Source organism: Barbatula barbatula (assembly GCF_947034865.1).
Source record: "Barbatula barbatula genome assembly, chromosome: 2".
NCBI classification, from domain to species: domain Eukaryota; kingdom Metazoa; phylum Chordata; class Actinopteri; order Cypriniformes; family Nemacheilidae; genus Barbatula; species Barbatula barbatula.
This window is the reverse complement of record NC_136767.1, coordinates 21,191,373-21,215,573: the sequence shown is the minus strand read 5'-3', so window position 1 is coordinate 21,215,573 and position 24,201 is coordinate 21,191,373. Positions and strand designations below refer to the sequence as shown.

Below are 24,201 nucleotides of genomic sequence, written 5' to 3'. Positions count from 1 at the left end.
ACTTAGCTTGACTTTCTCATGATTTGTTCAGGGAATTGACCCGGAGCTTGGTTCTGGATCATTTACATTTAATCAGCAGATGCTTTTATTCAAAGCATTTGCCAAGATAAGGTTCCACATCAAGCCATGATATTACATTTTGTTTTTAATTAATTTAAAACAAGAAATTATATTAATTCGAGGAAAAATAAACATGTCTGCAGTATTTGAAACTTTACTTTTTATACAAACCTCCTTCCTCTGAAAATAAATGTATGCTGAAGCATGACAATAAATAACCTTTCACAGATCATGAAGTCGTTTTTTTCGTCAAACTTTGTAATGTTGTTTGCCTCTGGTTGAAAGCAAACAATGTGTATTTCTTTTTTGCATAACTCAGTTTAGAGGAAAAGGCTGTGTTCCTAAACGCCACCCACTGTGAAAGGTTATTCACATAATACATCTGAATTGCTTTCTCAAATGTATTATTGTCCCCTCAGGTGCATCATTTATGTCTGCTGAATATGGAAATTGTTCCTTACTGAGTACATCTCTCTAAACTAAAGGGAAGAATATTACATTCTAGCGGATCTATACCATGAGTCCATGTGTGCATGCTGCTCCATTATAGGGGCTATTCTACTGTAATGCTATAGGTGTATCTACAAATAAACATCTCCTACACATTTAGGCAGTTTCATAAAGAACTGTTTGGTTGTGTATATAGCATGGTAAGAAAAGGAATTACAAACAAACAAATAAACAAACAAACACATATTTAGACAATATGTAAAATGATTTCATTAAAGGGATAATAAACCCAAAAATTGAAATTCTGTCATCATTTGCTATATAATGTTCCAAACCTGTATACATTTCCGGATACAGATAAAGCTATTTGGAGGAATGTCAGTAACCAAACAGATCTCATTCCCCATTTGCTGCCATAGTAGTGGAAATAAATACTATGGGAGTCAATGGAAATAAATGCTATGGGAGTCAATGGGGTTTAACTGTTTTGTTACTGACACCCCTCCAAATATATTTATCTGTGTTCATCAGAACAAAGTAATTAATACAGGTTTGAAACAAGGGTGAGTAAACGATCACATAATTTCATTTTTTGGTGAACTATTGCTTAGACCTATTTTACATGAAATGTAAATTATGACCAAGAGGTGTCCAGTTGTATATGACCAGGTCCTCTCTTAAAGCATAAGAAGATATTTTATTTAGCATGTTCGGCGAACTCATACTGCACAGTACGGCAATACCATATCGTGTCAGTGTAGAAGCTCTGACTCTCCTACACAGCTGATGTGTTGCTGAAGCTGTATGGAGATTTCGGCCCCGCCCACCGCGGCGCACTATTGGTCGGTGCGGCTTGTAAACGTGTGGCACCTGAAAGTCTGGCTACAACGAACGAAGTGCACAAGAACAGCGCAACTCCTCGCTCGCGTCTCCGAAGTCCGGGGCAACGGAATGCCAACTGCTGATCTTTCACAATGAAGTCAGACCCCTGCAGTGTCACAGAACACAAACAACGAACCTGCCGCCACAGTCTGGAGGAATTAATCTCCTCAAAGCGCGCGTGAGAAGCAGGATGGGAAATACCGGTCGCCAGCGTTCTTTGGGGATCATCCTGGTTCTCGTTCTCTGCGTAACGGACACTGACGGTCGAGGTAAGAACTGCTGGGAAAACGTGAATGACACGGTGACACGGGTTCTACTTTTATTGTGTCAAGCATCTCACGAGACCTGTTTATTTCCCGCGTTAGTTACGCGAAAGTGCGCAAGGCAAGTTATATCACCTGTGAATGATACGCGGTATAAACGTCAGTTTAAAGACAAAGTCATTCGGTGCTCAATATAACTCGCAAGGTATCGAAACAGCGTATTAGTTTTAACAGTTCATGCCTTTTTTGACGGATGTTTGGAGGTATGGAATCTGCTGACTAATATGGTACGGAAGGGATAAAGTTAACGTTAAATTCCTTAAGCAGTGGTTATTTCGTTTATTAGTAGTTTTAGGACGTACCATGCCAGGTTTGGTTTCAAAACGAGGGAGTAACTTACTGAGGAGATAGAGCCGAATTCAGTAAGTGCACAGAAAGGCTGCATTCAACAGATATTACTGATATTTCTAATGCGATTAACCTATTCGTTTACTCCTTCTTTAATGTGTAAAATGAACTCATTTTAACTCATTTATTCTTAAAACTTTCACACAGCAAATGGCATTATTGTGTAAGGCATTTAAATGAACTTCGAGCCGTTCAAGAAGGTACAGTAGCCTACATGCTGCGGTATTGATCCGTGAGGAGTATGAAGCAGTTAGCGGACTATAAAGCTATGTGATGGCAATTGCGTTGAGGTGGTTTTACAGATATTCTATCATTTTGTAATAGGAAGAAAAATGGTTAATATAACAATTATAAATATTACCGTTTTATTGATATCATTAATGTATTGGAAAGCATGGACAGGGTGTGCGTTTATCCCGCTTTACAGTTATATATGTGCACAAAAACATATTTGTGAAATATGGAAGGCTTAAAAGACAGGAAGTTAGGCATACTTTCTGTTACTGTTACTAACCGATTGCTTTTCCATCTCAGTTGGGTTGACCCACGTTAAGTGTTATCTGTTCAAAAGGTGAGGCGTAACTAAGTCTTGGAAGCCTGCTGTTTTTTTGTGGGATATCTTGTCAGATTGTTGAAGTGTGGATCATGAACATAAAGGGTTGGGATCTAAGATGTTCTCAAGCAAGCCCAGTGGGGCCTTTGTGAAGCTTTGGAAGGGCTGTCAATACATCCACTCAAGCATCCACAAAACTGCACGCAATCCTTTTCTGTTTTTTTTTCTGCTTAGCCATAATTGTAAATTAAGGACTTTTAAAACCTGTGGTGCATGCATCTGGAAAATATAAAATGTAACTTCAATATAATATATAAATATTATGTCGTCTTTGTTGTTTTTTACAAATACTGAATTGGTTTCAGCTAGATCTTGTTAAAGAGCAGCAACGCTTGACACTTTTGCTCTCCCTCTTATTACCTTTATTTTATTCATGCAGTACAGCAATATGTAGGCTTTAATCAACCATCAAGAACTTACTCTAGCAGAGAATGAAATCTATACAGTAACCACTTACCGCTAGGCACTTTATTTTTCACTGTTCTCCAAGATCTTTAAGGGTCTAATTGTTCATTTGCTTTTAAGTAAATCAATTTAAAGTTGTTCCATAAATGTATAATGGAGATTAGGATCAATTTTGGAATCAGGGAAAAAAAAGAGTAGTTCATTTTAGTGGCCAAACTCTGCCAGTAGATCAGTGTGCGAGAAAACGCAGCCAGTCTGGAAGCCACAGAGGTTCTGTGTATTTTCTTCAGAGTTACAGAATCCATCATCGGCTAACAGTAAGCTAATGCAGTGCCGCTCACAGCTCAAATTTACATTTAAATGAAACCAAATGACTGAACACTCACTCAGAAATTACCACCTCCTTGTTTTGTGGAAGTACATTTCTCTACCTGAAACTGTTGTTCCCCCCCTTTTATAATATGTTATGGTAAATAAGAAAATATGATGCTTAAGAAAACTATTTTCGTATATGGGTTATCAGGGCTGTACTTTATCTTTTTTTGCACATAGCACCTTTGCTACAGAGTTTTAGTGCAGGTCATCACATAAATTGACTGAAAAAGGACATTAACATACAAATGGATAAATAAGGGCCATATCATTTTTAGTTTTTACCTAATCCGAGTTTTGTATTTTCAATAAAGATGCAACGATTACAATTTTCTCGGCCGATTCCGGTTTCCGATTTTTATTATATTATAAGATTTTTACCAATTACGATTTTCTATCTACAAACTATACTTGACAGAACATACATAAAACCATATTTACTTTTTTCAATGCATATTGTTTCATAATAACATTTTTTTTTCATTAGACAAATTATTTAAAAATAATTGAAGTAAGAAGCAATAAATATAACTATGCAGATGTCACTTAATTGACCCTTTTCTATTTTGTACACATCTCACAAAAGTCTGAGATTAAAAGCGAATGAATAAAATAGTACTTTAAAAGAAGATTTAATAATTTACTCATCATTTATGGGAGGTTAATATTCCACTGCTATTATTGTTTTGATATGTAGCATTACTTGTTTTATTTCATGTATGGAGAAATCAAAAGGGAAAGAACCATGTGCTTTTCCTGAACGACTGTCCGTAATGCTATTGCAGTTTTTTTACACAGCAAGATCAACCTACCATAGTTATATTTCCTAATCAAACAAGAAAAACAAAACACTGCATTAAACGCACTAGCAGCCATCCTCCCAAGATGGCGCAACATTCAACGTGGCGTGGAGTGGAGTCGAGTAACAAGCTCTATATGATGCGTTTGCGCTCGCAAGTGAGCCAGCGGAGACTCACGGTACGGTGGACCCACAGACAAGTACAAAGGAGCTGTGAAAGGCAGGCTGTGCGTTTACATGTTTACTTGCGGCTTTGAGTGTACGGACAGCTCTGATGTTATTGCCTGAGTCGCGGACAACAAAAGATCAGCTTGGAATCGGTAAGACGTGAGACTGACCAGCCGATTATGTGAAAACCGGCCAATTCCAGTCTCTGGCCGGTTAATCAGTGCTCTATAAATACATTTGTCCATAAAAATACTGTATACTATTGTATTTACTACAGTAGACTGCAGTCAAATTATTGTGTACTTTAGTATATTTGAACATTACTATAGTAAGTATTAAAGTATTGTATAGTGTTAACAGTAGTTTATACATTTAAATTTTAATTAAAAGTAAATTATTTTATCATCTGGCAGACTTGTATTTGGGCGGGTGGTCCCGCAGACGCTTGACCTTCAGCTTGTTTGACAGTAGCTTCACACAAACAGCGAAATGCTCGTAAAGTAAACTTAGAACAACTTTGTGGATGAAGTTCATTTGTTCATGTCCTTGTATAGTAAGATACAGACAAATCCACATATAACATGATAAAGTGTGCAACTAGTTCACTCATAGACATGCAGAACAAGTAGCAGAATTCTGCTTTCGTGATTCCTTCCATGTTTTCCCACATCGCGCAGATCATAGGGGTCTAGATCAATGGAACTGATGCAGCCTGAAAACAAGTTTTAATTCCAAAATAAAAAGTGGTGCGCCATAAGTTAACCTCACACACGAACAAACAAAACTACAAACTCACTTCACACAAACAAGTGGCTCTGTCAAATGCACCTGCCAAACTGTATCGCACGCCTGCTACACTATTTAATTTATACGTAGCCCTGCTTATGATGGATAGTAAGTCTAGTAAGTGAAATTATCTTGAGAGTCTAACCCTTTAACTTGTTGCCATACGATCCTGCAGAATCTGCTATGCATTTCTTTAGCTTTATACTTTATAGTTACATATTATGTTTTGGACAGTGAACTGTTAGTTTAACATAATTGCTGTAAAGAACTCAAATTAAGTGGGCTGGATGATCCGCCTTCGCTCCAGTTTGTGGTTTTCATCACCTACTCTTCCCCTTTCAGAAAAGCCGGTCCAGTGCCCAGAATTAGAGCTTAATCATGTGCAGTAAGCAGAACCTAATTCATAAATATTCATGAATGAATTTTCTCGGAAGCGCTTTTGGATTTTATAAACACAGACACACAAAGAGATACTCCAAGAGGTGCAACTTTTTATTGTCCGGCATAATCTATTAATACCCATCACTATGGTGCAAGCTGGTGTTACGTGCTAATTATCATGTTTGTGACGTCATCTTGTGTATTTTGGTATACTCTCTAAACTCGTTTTTTTATCGGCGTGCATGTTATCAAATGAGTGCTTTCATACCGGGAGCAGGAGCAGCGCGTCAGCGTCAAGCAGGGGTGTCGCGTGAGCAGCACTGATGCGATGGTTTCGGCGCCAAGCTATTTTGCTGTTCTGCTCAAGCTCAGTTAAAGTGACAGTACACTTTTAGATGGACAAAATTAATTGTTGGACAATAAAAGCCCTCAAAATGGACAGAATAAGCAAGCCTGTTATGGTTTTTTGCAAGATGGTAAAAACAAGCACACATTTATATTTCATGTACCACTTTATTTGTTTTTAAATATTTCTGTAGTCTGTATTCAGATTCAAGTCAAGTCAAGTCAAGTCAAGTCAAGTCAAGTCGTATTAGTTAGTCTTTGTGAGTGTTAGCTCTAGTCTGTTTTAGTTAAGTCCTCCTTCAGTTCTCGTATGTTCTTTTACCCCATTGTGGGCCTTTGTTTTGTGTTTTGTATTTATTAAAGTCTTGTTAACCCCTTCATCCCTGTTTCGCTGCCTGCACTTGGGTTCTCCTTACACAGTTCATAACAGAACGAACGAGCCTGAACTGAACCCAGTAGGCAGCAGCAGCATGGACACTAACCGTTCCAGCTTGGCCCACCGACTCTGCAGTCTTCGCCAAGGAAGTGAGACTGTGGACGAGTATGTGGAGAGATTCCTGGACATAGCTGAACAGGGCGTCTTCGGGGAGAGGGAGCTGGCGGTGCTGTTCAACACCGGTCTCAGAGAGCCACTTTCTCGCTCGGAGATGAGGGCGATGAGGCCGTTGGACTTCGACGCCGTGTGGCTAACTGCCGCAGCGCGTTCGGAGTCAGCGACCTCATCGAACCCATGTTACGAGAACTGAAGGAGGACTTAACTAAAACAGACTAGAGCTAACACTCACAAAGACTAACTAATACAAAACACTAAGACTAGACTAGACTAGACTAGTCTAGTCTAGTCTAGTCTAGTCTAGTCTAGTCTTAGTGTTTTGTATTAGTTAGTCTTTGTGAGTGTTAGCTCTAGTCTGTTTTAGTTAAGTCCTCCTTCAGTTCTCGTATGTTCTTTTACCCCATTGTGGGCCTTTGTTTTGTGTTTTGTATTTATTAAAGTCTTGTTAACCCCTTCATCCCTGTTTCGCTGCCTGCACTTGGGTTCTCCTTACACAGTTCATAACAGGTTGGTTTGCTCACCTTGCTCAATTGATGCAGCTGCAGTCACGCTGTACAAAAGCTTGTCGCGTTCTTTAACGAACTACCTGGAAACAACAAGAAGCTGTCTTATCTAAGAAGTAAGCTGTGGTGTTTACAACGGTTGGTATAAGAATTCATAACGATTGACTAAATGCTTGATTCTTAAAACTATGCAAGATTCACGGCATAAACTTATTGTTGCTGTTAACTTGACATGTTTGTGAATTTACACCGGTCTGTTGCTGCGGGGACATTTCCACGCCTCTAAACATGACGCGGCACAAAACGAAACGTGATTGGTTGCATTACCTGTCAGTCATATAGCATATTGGGCGGGCATTGGCCAAATAAAGCGGCAATAAGTTCCAGACCATCAGTATGAACCGGTGTAAGGCCTTAATGCATGTACAGCTGGGCTTGTGGGTTTTGTTGATTCAAAAGGATTTCCCATACGAAAGCATTATGTTTTCTTGTTGATTACCAGGCGTTTGGGTGGTGGCGAAATGTGACCCATTTGGCGTGCCATACATCTGCACCACGAGTCTCTGCTGACAGTGCGCACTTTACAAAACGGGCCAGGCATTAAAGAAAGCTAATGGGAAACACACGTCCCCAATATAACTTGTATCGTTCTCTTGAAAAAGTGTCCCATCACACCCCTAATAGTTCCACAATGAAGCTTAGAAATATGTCAAACCATAATGATTCAAAATAGCAGCAAAGGGAATTTCAAATTAAAAAATGACAACAAAAGACTTGCGTGTCATAAGAATGTTGAAACGTATCACCACTGCACAAGCATACAATATGTTCTAACCTCAAGGTTAAACATGAATATTTACCAGCTTTTTTACTTCGTCTAAAGAACAGCACAAATCATCTTTGATTAATTTATACAGTGTTCTTGACAGTCTCACATAATGTATCCAGAGTTGTCCTCATTTATCCATTCAAGCATTTAAGGCATGCATTACAGGATATTATGCATCACGCAAAATGTTCCTGTAGCTCCACTGTAAGAACACGGCCCAGTGCCAAGGTCATACGTTCCCAGGGAGAATATAAACTGATGAAGTTTATAGGATGCACTAAAAGTTGCTTTGGATAAAAGCATCTATTAAGTGCATACATTCACATGTATTACTGGATAAACTCAGGATTGTAAGGGTTATTTTCTTAAATTTATCTTATGAGATGACATGGGATTTTGGTGTCTAAATTTGAATGTTTGTTTATATTGAAGTGATTGCATTTTCTTTCTCTGTGATGCTCTGCATTGTGCTTAAAGAATTTGTCAGTCAAAAACCAATTAACGGAAAAATTGTTATTGGAATTTCATTATTAATTTCAATTGATTTTATCGATTAGCAGTTGTTGCAGTCCTAAAATCTATTAGTTTTTATTCTTTCTTGTAGTTCCTTCTATCATCCAACCCACGTGCAGCAAATATCTTTATCACATGGATTTGTGGCAGACCTCGCTGACACTTAGACCTTGCACTTTTCTGGTTCAGCAACCTTTCTCGTGATGGCACAGGCCAAATGAGCCTTCTGTAAGCCGGTTTTATGATAGAGTCATTTTTTCCCAGGCAGTTGCTAAATTTACTGGATGTATCTATGCATGCTCTGCAAGAATATCACGCTCTGTCCTCCTGTAAATTGGTTTATCAGCGCATATAAAAGTGAACCGTAAAACATCCAAAGTGTTGGTCTCATTTACAGATGTATTTACTTGTATGTGTGATAAAGTGTGTTGCAGGCCTTTTAAGGCATCAGAAAAGTACTTTAATACAGGTTGCAGATTGCAGTTGACAGAAACTGTAGTCTAGCTAATCCATTCAGTGCATTTTTGCTGTAGTTTTTACAGACAAAGTTTTGCCTCAGTACTTTGCATGTGAAGGCAGACATGCAACACTGCAGTGTGCAGAGGCATTGGACAGACCCAGGAGACAGCAGGAAAACTACATTGCGTGGAGTCTTGTAATTTCTTTCTGGTCACTAATTCTCAAAGGTTGTTGTATAAATAGAAGTACAGTGTTAACAAAGTATGATGCGCAATTTAGTCAAGCATTCCATTTCTTGTACATTCCTTTTCACCGTTTGAGCTCTATCTAGCTTTTTTTCTAAACAAGAATGTGCCCTCCATGCACCTCTTCTCCCAAAAGAGGGTTTGTTTTTATATTATGCTCTGTATTATAGCTTGTTTATATAGAGCATACTGTCACACTGGTACAATTAGAATTTTTATTTATTGCTATTGCTGTAAATATCTCTAGTGAGCACTTAAAGACATTACGCTTTTTTTGTCTTTCCTTTCGTTTAGTACAGTGGTTCACTGAGACAGAAAATTGCCATAATCTTTAGTCACTTTGGAAAATGGAGAACTTACAAATACAATTCATACATATTAAAATTTAAATTTTTACTACTGTTTGTTAGATATAAGATGACTTGCAACTGTTTCACCCTTAATAACAATGTTGTTGGTCACCACAGTGAAGCTGGTTGACCGAGGAAATTTGTCTGGTCAAGGTAGTTAAGGTAGAAATCAGCACACCGACATTCAAGGATTTAGCAAACAAAATATACATTTAAGTTGCCAGTAATGCTTGTCTTTTGAACGTTAGACCAGCATGGGTCTCTGTTCTGTACCATAATTTTTCAGGATCTTGATAAAAAATCGAACGGGATTATACTTTGTCCTAGTATGTGGTTCATGTGCTTCTAGAATATCAAGTTAGGTCTAGTTGGGTTGTGTACAAGTGAGTAGAAGATCAAAAAAGCACTGTAGGGGGATAATGCAAACTTTGATCATCTGGAGTGGCATTTATTGATTACTTTATCCTTCCTTTTGCTCAACTACTACATTATACACACACGCTTTCTCCGTTTTGTGGTGTAAAGTCATTGCCTCAAGGTGTTTTTGATCTTTCTCTTTTTGTGTTTTTTCCAAGTTTCGATCATGAGTGGCCTTTTCCTTTGTTTAGCGTTTCTGCCACTGACCTTCAGTGGGCTCCACTCGCCTCTCACTGACACTGTGTTCTACTCATCCATCCCAGGAGGATGCTAAGCAGCATCTTTGTTGATTTAACCTTCACCTACACCGTGGGTCATGGTAATTCTTGAGCTTTTGATGTTGTATTTTGGAGTCAAAGAACTAGAAGAGACAAAAGGGTTCCTGGATCTTTTGAAATTGTTTCACAATACGTTTAAAGGGATGAGAAATAAATGGATTATATGCATAAAGATCTGATGAGATGAGATCTGAAAGGATCATAAACATTACGAGAGAATTAAAGTGCAGCCCTTGAGGGAATAAAAGTTTATAATTTAAGACTACTATTTTGTTTCTTTGTAGACGTACCTTAAAAAATATGTTTTATATTTATTTTTATCAGATAACATCCTTTATTTTTCTAATTTGCAACAGTTTTCAGCCAGTTTACCTTCTAATTTCTTTTGAAAGAAGAACTTTTTTTTTAATCTTAAGATATTTGATTTAGAAAGTTACTAACAAACAAGCATTGGCTCTCATTCACTAATAATTGCGTAGATTTTTCGTATTTATGCACATATTTGAACATTTCACGAAAACATTCCGCCTAATTCACAACACGTGGGTACGCACATGAATTTTTTTCTTGTTAGCTGGCTGTAAAAGCTTTGTAATTCAGAGTAGGGTGCGGCATTATAAAATGAGACGCATCTGGCACGAGCTGCGAAGAGACAAATATATTTTTTATACAGTGTGAGGTGAGCAGTTATCAATTTAGCCATGTGTCATTTATACAGCGCAAGCTTCACAGTTATTAAGTGAGGCTTGATTGTATTGTGCTCTGAGTTCTGATGCTACAGTATATTCAATAGGAGTTATAAAGTGAGGCGCGTCGTCTATATACAAGGCGAGCTTTATACAACGCGGGCTTCACACGCGTTCTCTATAATGAATAGATGGGCACAAGATGGGCAGGATCATGACACATACAGTGGGTAAATTACGTATTGAACACGTCACCATTTTTCATTCACCAGATGTCGATTACAATCCAAATAATCAATACGTACAAAGAAAACAAAACAAATAAATTCACAAATTAAGTTATGTATAATAAAATGGAATGAAACAGGGAAAAAGTATTGTACAAACCAGCTGAAATCTATCAGTAATTAGAAAGTAATTCTGCCTCTTGTCCATGGAAAGTAACATCTGCTGGTTCAGCCCCAAATGATGGCATATAAATGGGTGTCTCATTACCAAGGTGTCATCTCATAATGGTTAAAAGCAAAGAGCTCTCTCAAGAGCTTCACAACCTTCTTGTTGCGAAACATTCTGATGACATTGATTATAGAAGGATTTATAAACTTCTGAATGTTGCAGTGAGCACTTTTGGGGCCATAATCTGGAAGTGGAAAGAACATAATTTCACCATAAACCAACCATGACCAGGTGCTCCTCGCAAGATTTCTGACAGAGGAGTTAAATGAATAATCAAAAGAGTGGTCCAAGATACAAGGATTCTTTATTATTCATTTTACCCGCTGATATATATATATATATATATATATATATATATATTAGTGTTTATATTTTATATAGCATATTTTAAAAACCTTATAAAATATAAAATGTATGTTTATTAACAAACAGTTTCATGCTTTAGTCATGCCACACATCTGCTGACGGACACAATGCTTTTTTGGAACATGCCAGCTGAAGATAATGAGCAAATTTTGTCACTTCCTTTGCCAAGTGCATTCCAACTATGCATTCCTAAGATGAAACATTCAATTTGTTAGAGAGGGAGAGAGAGAGAGAGAAAAGAGACTGGTGATTTTTGCGTACATGCACTTTCAGATGTTCTTTTTTCTTATATTTAGAATACATGTTAGTAAAAAAAATTGGTGAATCATGATTTTTTCTTGAAAAAGTTCATACGCAGGTATCACACACAAATTTGTGCGTACGCATGCTTAGTGAATGAGATCCATTGTTTCTAAACCTTCACATTACCACATAGTTAACTGATAATTTTCTTTTCTGAATATCCTAGGATACCTATTTATGTCCATATAAGTACTGTCTTCTGCATGTGTGTCTTCAGTCTAGAATGTCTTTTGGGTGTGTTTGCTAGTTGTAGCAACTTTAGCTTTATGCAATAGACTATCATAAAATTCATTATTCTCCATAAATATGCATATAATCCATAACAGTCATACTGATATTCATGAGGTCAAGTGTATGCACAAAGACAGAGCTGAGTGGGAGAGTTTAATATCAATATGCAAAACCTCAAAATCCCTTTACATTGTTTATGCTTTGTATGTGATAAATATGTGAAAGTTAACTTTCACCATTGAACAGTCGAAAGGAGTGCCTCGAAAGTAAAAGCAGCATTTAGTGAAACAGTTAGGAGACAGCTCAAGCTTTAAGCAGTAGAAACATATACGCTGAAAGAGAAGCAGTGCAAGGGTCAGGGCACATGGTCAGCAGATGAGGCATATGGGATTTAGCTCACACAGCAATGGGCTGTGTGAAGGTTGATCAAATGGAAAACCCTTTGGGTAATACAATTCTCAATCTCACCTTGAAATGCTCTACAAAACGTATATAGTCAGTGGCAGAAATAAACCTCTAATAAAGGGCAGTAACTTTTTACTTGTTGTTCTTTTATGAGGGCACAAATGTTTTTATAACAATATAAAACAGTGTTTTGTCAAACATACAGCTGCTTTGTTGCCTCATTGGCTGGTTGGATTAGTGGTAACACCTTCCAGTTCCACCTTCCCATTCGTCCAGCAATGTATGTAGTATTTAAACTTAAAACGCAACGTTGATTATACTACCTCATAAAACTGCGTTATTATTGGGTTTTTGTGGCATTGTTAATAAAGTCAGCTCTGTTTCATATGGTAAAATAACATGAAACCATTTTCCTTTTTTGATCTCATGATCTCTATTATCCAGGCAGCTGTTTTTAGATTCTGCTTTGCACATGCAAACGTGTGATAAAGGGCTATAAGTGCCTGTAAGAGACTAACTATGTTTTATGTCAAACCTTAACCATATACTGTGGCTAGAAATACCTAGAATAGACCTGGAACAGAATATAACGAAACGTCACGCAGCCCCTGTTAATTTCAGATACATTATCAGCAGGGTTTTTTGTCACATGAATAATAAAGCTTTAATGAAATGACATTTATTGGTTAAAGTAATGCTTGCTTTGCAACATTTTAATTTGTAAATCATCATGTCACTTTACCATATGTGCACCTCTGTAGTTATGTCTTTTGAGCAGCTTGCATGACTGAGGTTTATGTCATGCATGTCCTTCATTGTGTGCTTCATGTTCATAGATACAGCAGGCTCGTAATAATTTGATGTCTCACGTGCTGGAAGGACATGCCATGAGTAGACATCTATCTGATCTGGATGATCCCACAGTTTTCATTCTCATCCAACATGTATGCCTGTCCTTGTTATAAATAACCCTTCTGTTATCCAGAGGGCAACTATCAAATTGGAGCATGCTATTAGGATCACACCTGAGCCGTTTGGATGTAAAGACTGGCAGGGAGATGTGATTTGTAAACTGTTCTTCTACAGCGTAGGACTGTTTGTATAAATGACAGCACTAATGGCTGTGGCATTTTATCAAGGAAGCATGAGCCACTACATCAACGGAACGGCCGTACCCTGTCTAACAGCCTAATTTGTTTGAGTAAATATATCAATGAGTGGGCAGGCTGATATGATTTTTGAATAAACTGTAATTAATGAAAACACATTGATCGGGCATCCAGGGTTCAAATCATTGATGAGGTGCTTTGAAATATTTATGCTGTCTAAATGAAGTGAAAGCAGTCATGTAAAGATGTGAACTGCAGTACATCCACTAAATATTAAACAAAACATTAATCTGTGAGCTCACTTTGCATAAATGAGGGACGCGACACAATATCAGAGCCAAATCAAAATGATTATGATCGTAGCTAAAGAGGAACAGTGATTTATCAATAGACTCGCTATGGTGTTTCGCAGGTCAAAGGCCGTTGTTTTCAAAGACTTAGAATGAATATTCATGACTTGTCAGTACTGAGAGTGCTCCCTGCATGATGCTTAAATTTGAATTGTTTAAGGTTTTCATCTGTAATTGCAGGACACGGTCTGTAAACAGAAATATTAAAAGTTGTAGTTGAACTATCAAAGTTAAATATGAAATTTAGTGCATTTCTCATCTTGTATCTGTATTAGTTTGGTTATGACTGAAAACCTGTAGTCCAGTGCAGCTGATAAAATTACACGCTGGTAATTAAAAAGATGTCACCTACATACTGTAAGTCATTCTGTCAGGCAAGGAACATGGTCTGTCAAGTTAGTCGAGTGATTATCATGTCCAGTTCTATTTTAAGATGAAAAGAAATTATGCAGAGACAATTTCAAATGTTTTGATAATCAAGTTTTATGAGGCGCAGCTGGAGGGCAGCAAGTGATTTTCCTACATAGGAATATACGATCACAAACTCACAGTGCCTTTGTTGTAACGACCTTAACAATGACCAGGTAAGCACACATTTCTGTCAAACCTTACTTGTAATAAATACAAGCTTAAGTTATAAGAACAAGCCTTTATTATTTGAAGAAAGTGAAAAATCTTGTACCTACCAAACCAAAAACCACGGAAAACCGTTATCACTCATATCAAAGCGTTTGACGATAAGCGTTTTAGAAAGTCATCCGGCTCGGCTCATCCCAACCACAGATTGAGGTTTACAAGCCACTTTCATCTCTGTTTCTCAGTCAACCTGCATAGCTATTTTTGTTGTTGTCAAAATAGATTTTTTTTGTCAATATTTCTACAAATTATTTCAATGCATTTCATCCAAGCTGAAACTTTTCTGGTTCACAGCCGGATACTATAAGAGCACCAGTCATTTGTGGAATTTAGAGCCATCCATATGGGTTTGAATCCCATAAGTGAAGTGGTTACGGTTAAAGCTCTGATTTTCATTCAGATTGATTAAGTAGTGGGAACGACACAGAGAGCAGGGTGGGAATTAGCCAGGGTTCATTTGGTCTGTGATTAATTTTCAGCAGTAGTATTACTGACTCTAAGACAGTAGAGTGGGGAAATTTGTAACCAATACTGCAAACCTCTCTCTTGGGGGGTGTGGAGTGTGTTTGATAAAAAATATTTTCTTAACGGATATTTTTGAAATTAAAAATAAAGAAATTAAAATTACTTTTCATGCAGTGTGTAATATTGCTGTGTGTGAACGTAAGCAGTCTGTCAAGTTGAAAAGCAGAAGGGAACGAATAACAAAGTTATTGGCTTGGGAAAAAAGGAGTCGACTTTAACTCATGCGAACGAGTCGTCTGTCTGTTCTAATTTCAGTTCCGGTTGGATTTGAGTTACTCTGTGTAATGCCCGCCTACGTTCCATCTGCCACATTGCATGTGGTAGACCAATCACAGCAGACTAGACCATCTGACCAATCAGAGTAGGCTGACGGAAAGGAGGGGATATACTGATGAATTGGCAAACGAATCGTTTGAGAGTCAGTCGAAAAGTAAGGTAATAATAACTGCCTATTATTAGAAAATGAAAGTGTTTTTACGTCGTGTATATACGTAAACTTGTTGTTGGACACTCCATAAACCTTATAAAAAGGACCCTAAAAATGACAAAATATTTACTCTTTAAGAGTTGGAAACATCTAAGATAATTTTTTTAATAAATAGAAAATAGCTCTCTTGTAGTGCATCTTTTTCTAATTACTGGCATAATGTTGAGAGTTCAGATGCAAATGCCCCTAAGTATCATCTGACATTTTCCTCCAAAATGATTATTTTTATCAGGCTCCGATATTTATATTTAAAGTTATTTTACCTTTACAGAAAAGAGGATATTCTCATTGCAGTTGAAGCCGAACCAGTATCGAAACTGACCAACCAGTAAAAATTGATGGCGAGGAAAAGCAAGGACGTCTTTGCGTGGTTAATGTTAGATAAGGTAATCTATGTTTTAAGGGTTGTTTGATTTAATCAGGCGCCGCGCAGACCGATCGACGAAGGACATTGCAGTACTAAGTGAGCTATTTAAAAGCATAGGCTCTCGATTCTCTTGAATGTTGCTGTAAAGTCACCGTGTCGAATCGTGTACGCAGCGGAGCTTCAAGTTAAACAAGCCTGTGGTTTACATTGTCTTTGCGAGGCTGGTCAGTGTAGCCTTCAGTAAGCGTAATACTCCTTATATAACAAAAGCACTACAAATCCAAGCACAAGTAACTACAACGTTTAGCCTTATTTCCTTAATGGTTTAACAGCGCAGAATCACATATCAAGAAATATCTCAATTGTAGACAAGATCTTTTGATGACCGTTTCCATTTGCTTCAGCAGTACTGGTATTAGACTTTGATAAATGTTACTTTCCCGGAGTTGTCTTCAGTCAAAGGCAATTCTTAAAGGCCACCTTTGTCATCATCACAACTTTCTTTTGATGAGGTGACACTTGCCATATAGGGATTATATGGGGATTTTTAAAAATACAGTGACGTAAATGTCAGGGTACGAGTCACATGCACCGTTTGTGGCTTCTCTACAAATCCTAAACTGTTATTGGCACTTTTTACAGTGCCTTTGGTGCCTTGCTGTGTCTGGTCTTAAAGTGACAAACCTGAGGCGTAATTCCCTGCTGCTGAGGCAGAAGCCCAAAGCAAATGTAGACGCAACAAATTAAGATTCTGATCTTAACCCAATAGGCAGATTGGTTGAGAAGTAATAGAAGGTGTGATATCAACATGGATAACAAAATGCAGTGATTACATTTATCTCCATTGGCCTGCTACAGGGCTAGTGATGGAAAACAATCTTCTGAGGTCTCTGTTTATGTATCTGGGCCACTGGTTTTTGACTCTGTTTTAATCCTGATTTATAAAAATAATCGTAACTTTGTACCAAACTTTTCTCTGTTTTACTAATAGCAGTAACACTTTTGTGGCTGAATGCATATCAGTAATAAATTCATATCAGCAATAGAATTATTTGAATATGTGTTTTTTTCCTCAAGGAAATGATTCACAGCAGTGAATACATTTACTTTGATGTGTTCTAACTGTAAATTAAACACTCAACCTGTTTCTCATGTATAGCTGACAGGGCACGACTCCTCACTGATGTTTCAAACACAGCATGCGTCTTCACCTTTACATGCTGTTACAAGGGTAGACTTATGTCAGCATTGCTCGAGCTTGAGGAGAAAATGTAGCTGACCGTTTATAATTTTACAGCTTAAATGCGAAGTACCTTAAAGGCCCAGTGTGTCATTTTTGGGATGATCTATTGATAGAAGTGCAATATAATATACATAGCTATGCCTTCAGAGGTGTATAAAGAGCATACACAATGAAGTGTTATGTTTTTATTACCTTAGAATGAGCTATTTCTATCTACACAACTGCCGGCCCCCTTGCATAATTCGCCATGTTCTGTCAGTAGTCATAGTGTTTCAAAAGGTGGGGTGGAGTGAGCGGTTGGTTGCAGTTCGTAACCTTGCCGCTAGATTTCACTGACTGGACCTTTAATATGCAAACTCAGATTTTCTAAATTTCCGTTGTTCTTAATGCAACATTTTCACATCGCTGTCCTAAAAAAAGTATAAAAATGATTTTGCGATCTGTATTTTATTTCACTTTTTCATTACTGCTTACAACCGGGTGCACAGACACGTGTCGTCTTTATACAACGTCGGCTGCACAGACACGTGATCCAACCTCAGTGCTTCTTTGAACTCTCTGTTTCCCAACATGTTTGATTTTATTTTCTAAAAGATTTCCTAATAGGTTTAATTGTAATTGACTTGGAGTTTTTTTTTTAACTTGGTTTCACCCTGATTCTGCAACTCTTTAGCAGTTTTTATGCAAATGTGGCTCTGGGAGGGTGACATGACAGGCAAACATGATGGATACTCCTCCATTATCAGAGGCAATTTTTCTGGCACCACATCCCACGGGACAGCGCCGATGTGATGTTTATTAATCGTGTCTAATATAATTTCTAATAAAAGGCCTTCAGCAAAGTGCTAGCGTTGCCGTCCTGAACACTGTCTGGTGGTCATGAGTCACATTAGCATGCCAGTCCACTTGAGTGAATGAGAGGTGTTATTAATGCACCTTTTTGGCAAAAATCCTTGCAGGATTGGAGACTGTTTTGCATGCTTTTACCTCATTTAGAGGGAGTGAGATGACGGACGGGTTATACATTAATGAATAAATTGGGCAGTCGTTCTGTTAAGTATGACATGTGTGTTTTTTCGCTGGCTCTGTTTTGTCACAACTTGTATACATATGATATTAAAGATTATATTGTATATAAATAATATATATTTCCCAACCACTGGACCAGTAAAATCATGCCACCGTCACAACCCTTACTGTATGACATGACTTACTGTTACATAAAGCAGAGGTGACTCAGGAATCTGTTTAATCCATCTTAATCCGAATCGACCCATTTTACATTGGTATCAGTAAATAGCATAATGGCTTATCCCTGTGAATTGTTTGTGAGTTTTTAAGAAATGTTAAGTCTCAGTATGTGTATGGCAAATCAATATTTTATACTTTTGTAAACTCTTAAAACACTACAGACCACTGTACTGTACCTGTGACTTTCTAGACCCCATTAGTTTGGACATTGCACAGCTTTGCAGATACTGTCCCCGTATTTTTCTAAATTACTAACAAGCAATAGTTATTGGATCCTTACATTATATTGTCAGTTAGTTAAGGGACATGGGAATTAGGATCTCCATGCTAAATTAATAAACAAAAAAAAAATGTCTATGAATGGAGAACAAGATCAGACCACAATTGGTATAGCTTTATTGTTTGTTAAAAGTAATGAAACAACAACGATTATCAGTAATGGGACAATGGCCATAAGGTGAGCTTAAGGAGGTGAAGCTGCACAGAAACATGTCACACTTTAATTATGATTTTCCGCGAGGTATCTACTTCCTCCAGTTTTATGCAGATTAAAGACAAGTAACATTGCCAATGAATACCATTCTTTTTGGCCTTGCTATTGATATCTTCAGCAGTTAGAAGATTATTTCAACTTTTAATTGCGTGATAGGACAAGCAGTGTTTCTCAATGATATCAGTGTCTCACAATGGATATTACCTCAAGCTGCAGGTCTTATGATAAATCTAACATTTTAAGCACTCAGAAAGATTAAAGGATAAAAGAGAAATTAAACTTTGATACTTTCCTCTCTATCTTATAATACTACATTAGCCTTTTTAAATGTCACTGTTTCTTTAGTGGAACACTTCAGTTCACTTTAAAAATGTAAAATTCTGATCAATTTATGATAAACAGCTGGAAAGGTCTAAGCCTCTTGAAAACACATTTGACCACAAAATAAATGTATGGAGAAAAAGTAATTGGTAGGGCTGTAGTCAACCAAAGAAATGCTTAGTCGACCAAAGTCCTGTCCTGCGCAGCGATCAGTCGACTAAAAAATAAAAAAAAATAAAAAAAAATAAAAAAAGACGCGATGTTCCACAGTCTTGTCATCTTGTTTTGTAAAATGCAGCCAGACAAAAGATTTAGATTTCTTGGACATTTTGTCCACTAAAGCCAAAACAACTAGCGTTCTAACTGAATGAATACAGCAAAACTACATATATTCCTTACTGAGCGCGAAGCAGCAGTGCAGCCATGCAGCCATGCAGCCACACGTGGTTCCCGAGTGTTCAACGTGGTGCACTAAACTGTGGCGCTGTTACAAAATAGCCGAAATTAAAGTAAAAAAAAAAAATAAAAATAAAAATAGGCAACTGGTCGACCAATGAGAATGTCAGTCGACCAAGACGGCATCGACCGATTAGTCGACTAAACGACTAAAGTTGACAGCCCTAGTAATTGGTCAAAAATAACTTTTTCATTATTGCTATTTAAAGTGACTTCCAAGCGCAGAATGTCAGTTACATCGGGTGAGTAATTCACGGCAGAATTTTAGTTTTTCGGTTTAATTGAATTTCTTTTTATTTGGCATATTTGCCAATTATCTTATCTTAGACTTTACCTGTCACTTGTTACTGTGAATAATAAAAAAGTAAATCTTTATCAACATAATTGTTCAGACTTATCATTTTCAGGTCTAGCTGATGATGGATACACCACAAATATCATTGATGGTGTGAATCTTGTCATGTACCTGTTGACAGTACCATGAAAATAATGATGTCGCCAAAGCAAGCTGTACAGTCAGCTGTGTGTTAAATGATTTCTCATAGCAGACTGCAAGAATCATCATGGTAATCAATGGCAACAGCTGTCTCACATCCCCCTGGAATCATTTTCAATGACACATCATCATCTAATCTGTTCCCACCAAACCTTTACTCTTTGTAATGTGGTCTTTGCAGCACATATGTAACACTGCTCTAGTGTAATACATGGCCATATCTCCACAGTCAGTTTCACTGCATTCCCCTAATCATTATAGATTTGTTTTACTGCCTCAAAAACAGATGGTGGAAACCCAAAGCCAGCCTGTGCCTGTGAGACTACAGTATTTCTGAATTTTGATTTACTTTGGCCTATTAGGGGATTGTGTTTGAAGCAATGTAAATGAGATTTCCTTTTGCCTTTTCCCTGATGCAGTTAAGCATTGCCAATGCTCCTTTTATTGAATACTAATTCCCCCCCATCTTATCTGAAAAAGCGCTCAATTGTCCTAAAGGGATTTCAGCGTAGAGGTTTTGTAGCAACATTATATTCATTTGTTTATATTTCACGTCGTACTTAAATCGCTTACAGCCTAAGTAAGCATTTTTCTGCTAATTGCGCATAAGACTGCAAGTCTGGCTTGATTGATTACTTTGCTGTCTTCCAGTTTTCGCTTGGTTTTAAAAGCCATCTGTTCTGTCAGGCTCACCTAAAGGACATTTTTATTGTGCTTCTAATTCAAACACTGTTTCGATGCTAGACATTGTGCCTAGCAGGCCAGGTAGCAAAAGAGCGTTTTGTAGCTGTGAATATAATAGGGACTGTGAAAGTCTTTTAACAGCACAACCAAGCGACTTCCACTGTCAATTTTAAATGAATTTACACGTTTATTTTTACATGCATCAGATTTAGATTGTGTTTTCTTCATTTTATGTCATATGCTTGATTGCTGAAATGCTTAAGTGATGAAATGGATGATGCCTGCTGCTCAGATTTTGGTTATGGTTGTGAAGCTGTAAAGGTCAGTTAAGTGTTCAGTTGAGTGGCTTTAAAGCAGATAAGACACTATTTGTCCCAGGATAAGAGAGGATGGCTGCTGTGCCATAACACAAGGTCAGACAGTTTGTTGAGGGACTAGTAGTCTCAAGTAGCCAGACCTTCATACTGAAGATCACACAGCTTTGTGTTGTTTCCCAGGGGTTCGGTAAAGAACGCGACAAGCACGTCTACCGGAAATCCTGTGAAATGTAACCATTTAGATGACGACTTTGAAAGTGCTGAAGTGTTTCCAAAAAAGTGTGCCATATGCATCAGACGTTCAGCCAACGGATCGTGGGCATCGTGATGTCTGAGGCTGAGACTAAGTGACTACTGGACAATGGATGAGGTCATTCACAGTTTTAAACTGACCCTGCAGCTGTCAATGGTTTGACTTCAATGTCCTTTAAACCTTTTGCACCCTTTTGAATTTGCATTGTCATTGCCAAAGCCATGGCCAAGAACTCCAGTCTGTCACGGCATCTTATTTCCTCCTGTGTTCTAAATCCAGATAATGTTGGTATCATTGCTGTTATTTAACAATGTTCATAGTGAAAAGTGATTTTGAGTGGAAATTTTGAATGGGGGGCTTTTAGATGCTTAAAAAATGACACTGTTTTATCATCGTATCATCATAGTTTGACTCATCACTTATTTATTGGAAAGACACATTTATGTACTTGTGGTTTAGCTGAGGAAGTTCTATTTGCCGTGGTCTCAGAATGTAATCATATAAAAATTGTAACGTTATTTACAAGGCAGTTTGCGATATTATGTTTGAGGTGGCTTTACTGTATAGCAGCTCGAAAAACAAATACCACACATTACTGATCACCCACATACCTTTTTTTGCACCTGATATGCTCTCAATGTGGTAGGTGCAGATTTAGGAGCTTACAAGCCCTATGTTTCATACAAGGAAGACATGGCAATGTGTCCACTTCAAGGGTTACTGAACTCTCTATTTCACTTTTAGTGGGGGTGGGATTTATCCCCTGACTGAGTCTCTCGTCAATTTTACTTGATGTGCCCTGAGAGGTTGAGGTTTTGAGGAGCCCCATTTACTATTGTGTGTAACTTTTCAGCGGTGGCCTGAGGTACTGTCAGGGTTCTTATCAGCCAAAGGAGAGCTGAAACCCATTACAGCCGTCAGTCAGGCAGAGGCAAAATCCATTACGTGATCAGAGAGATCAATTGCGAAAGGTTGCTTTTTTGATGTCTGAATTTAAAGTACCAGAGGGGTGATGGATGTTTTTTACCTCCTCAGGTTTCCATAAAGCCACCGGAAAGTCTCTCTCCAGTTTAACCAGCATCAATATGAATGCCGTAACCGTAATGCCACAAAAACACTGGACGCCTCAGGAGTAGGAGGATGAGCTCAGTGGGAACTTACTGAAGGAAAGAGTCAGAAAGCATTGAGAGGATTTTAATCAGCCCTCCTACCTCAACTGGCCAGGCTTCTGTCTTTATGAAGGATTGCTCATTATGTTCTATCACTATGCTGTTTAAACAGCGGGCTATCGTAACACCCAGAGAATGCCTTTAATAAATAGTCTTTTCTTTATTTACATAGACAAATGAGCACTGTTTGAGTTGGAGAAAGAACTGCTATACACACACATTTCAGGGTTGTTTGCTTGGTGATTTAATTTTGTCTGAGTGACAAAGCAAGACATGATCTAAGGCCGGCTTGGTTTGACTTTAAGTATCCGAGCAGGAACATGAAAACACTGTGTCACCGAAGTGATTGACAGTTAAAACAAGTGCGTGGGTTGTGAGAAAAGCGGTTTATTAATCCATGGTAAATCCCCTGCAGTTACTGAGGTGGCGATTCAATTTTCACATTTCTAATTCATTTCCCCTAAAGGGTTAGAGACTAGTTCTCTCCAGTTATCTCACATAGAGACCAGTGGACTATGTAATTGGGTAATTTAATATTCTGCAAAGAGTACTAAATATACTCTCTTAACTTTCTCTTCATTGCATACATTTTTGAAAACATACTGAATAAATGTCCTTTTAGATACAAATAGTCTTAAAAGGCGTTGATACATTTAGTAGGCTTTATTGTTTTTGCCCAGTCTTGTTTTTTTGGCGATTTATTTTTCCAGTCATTCTTAAAGCAAGTGGAATAAATATTCCAATGAAAGAATTATGCTTGGATAGTTACAGTCTATGATATGTACACGAGTAAGTATTCTTGATTGCCCAAATATCACCCTAATGTAAAATATACATTTACAAGGTTAGATGCTGAATCTTGGTAAAGTATAATAGTATACAATCTATATATCAAGCCAGCTAAAGCTGTAACAAACCTTAAATAAAATGTTAAATAGCATACGATCAGTCTCCGATGATATCACTACAGGTATAATAAACATATTTTCTGCAGCTTTTAAGTGATACATTTTCACATTTATAGAACAAGAAATGTGCCCTTTTAGCATTTCTATTTTAACGGTGGCATGCCATACAGAAATACAGAAGTCATACGTCTATAAATTTGATATATTTCTCATAGTGTGCTCTCTTTACAGAACTGCTGTATGGGTTCCTTATCAAGTATTAACGCGGATGTGCCCTGTAGATCTCACGGATCTGAAACTGTTTACCCACTACCAATGCGTTGTAGAGATTTCCTGCCATATGCTGTCGAATGTAAGGGCATTAGAGTTAATTGTACCACAGACTACAAAAAACTGTTCCTAATGGCCCCAAACAAATGGACCATTGAAACTGCAGGATGATACCTCTGTCCTACCTCTGAACTGATTACCCATAGCTAATTATTACTCATTTAATGAATGAGTAAATTAGGAGCAGAGAATGTGGACTCCCGCTTATGCTCATCCGAGGCCTTTTATGAGAACAGCACGCATAAGGCAGACAAATGGAAAAGGACAAATTGCTTGTGAA

At 37.7% G+C, this 24,201-nt stretch overlaps 1 protein-coding gene across 1 annotated transcript in view; it reads left to right on the top strand.

Moving 5' to 3' along the window:
• Positions 1–1,384: 1,384 nt before the first annotated feature.
• Positions 1,385–24,201, top strand: part of unc5db (unc-5 netrin receptor Db) — a 133,340-nt gene continuing 110,523 nt past the window's right edge. The window contains exon 1 of the mRNA XM_079475054.1: positions 1,385–1,661. Within this exon, the coding sequence (XP_079331180.1) occupies positions 1,583–1,661 (79 nt within the window). The 5' untranslated portion in view covers positions 1,385–1,582. The remainder of the gene's footprint in view (positions 1,662–24,201) is intronic.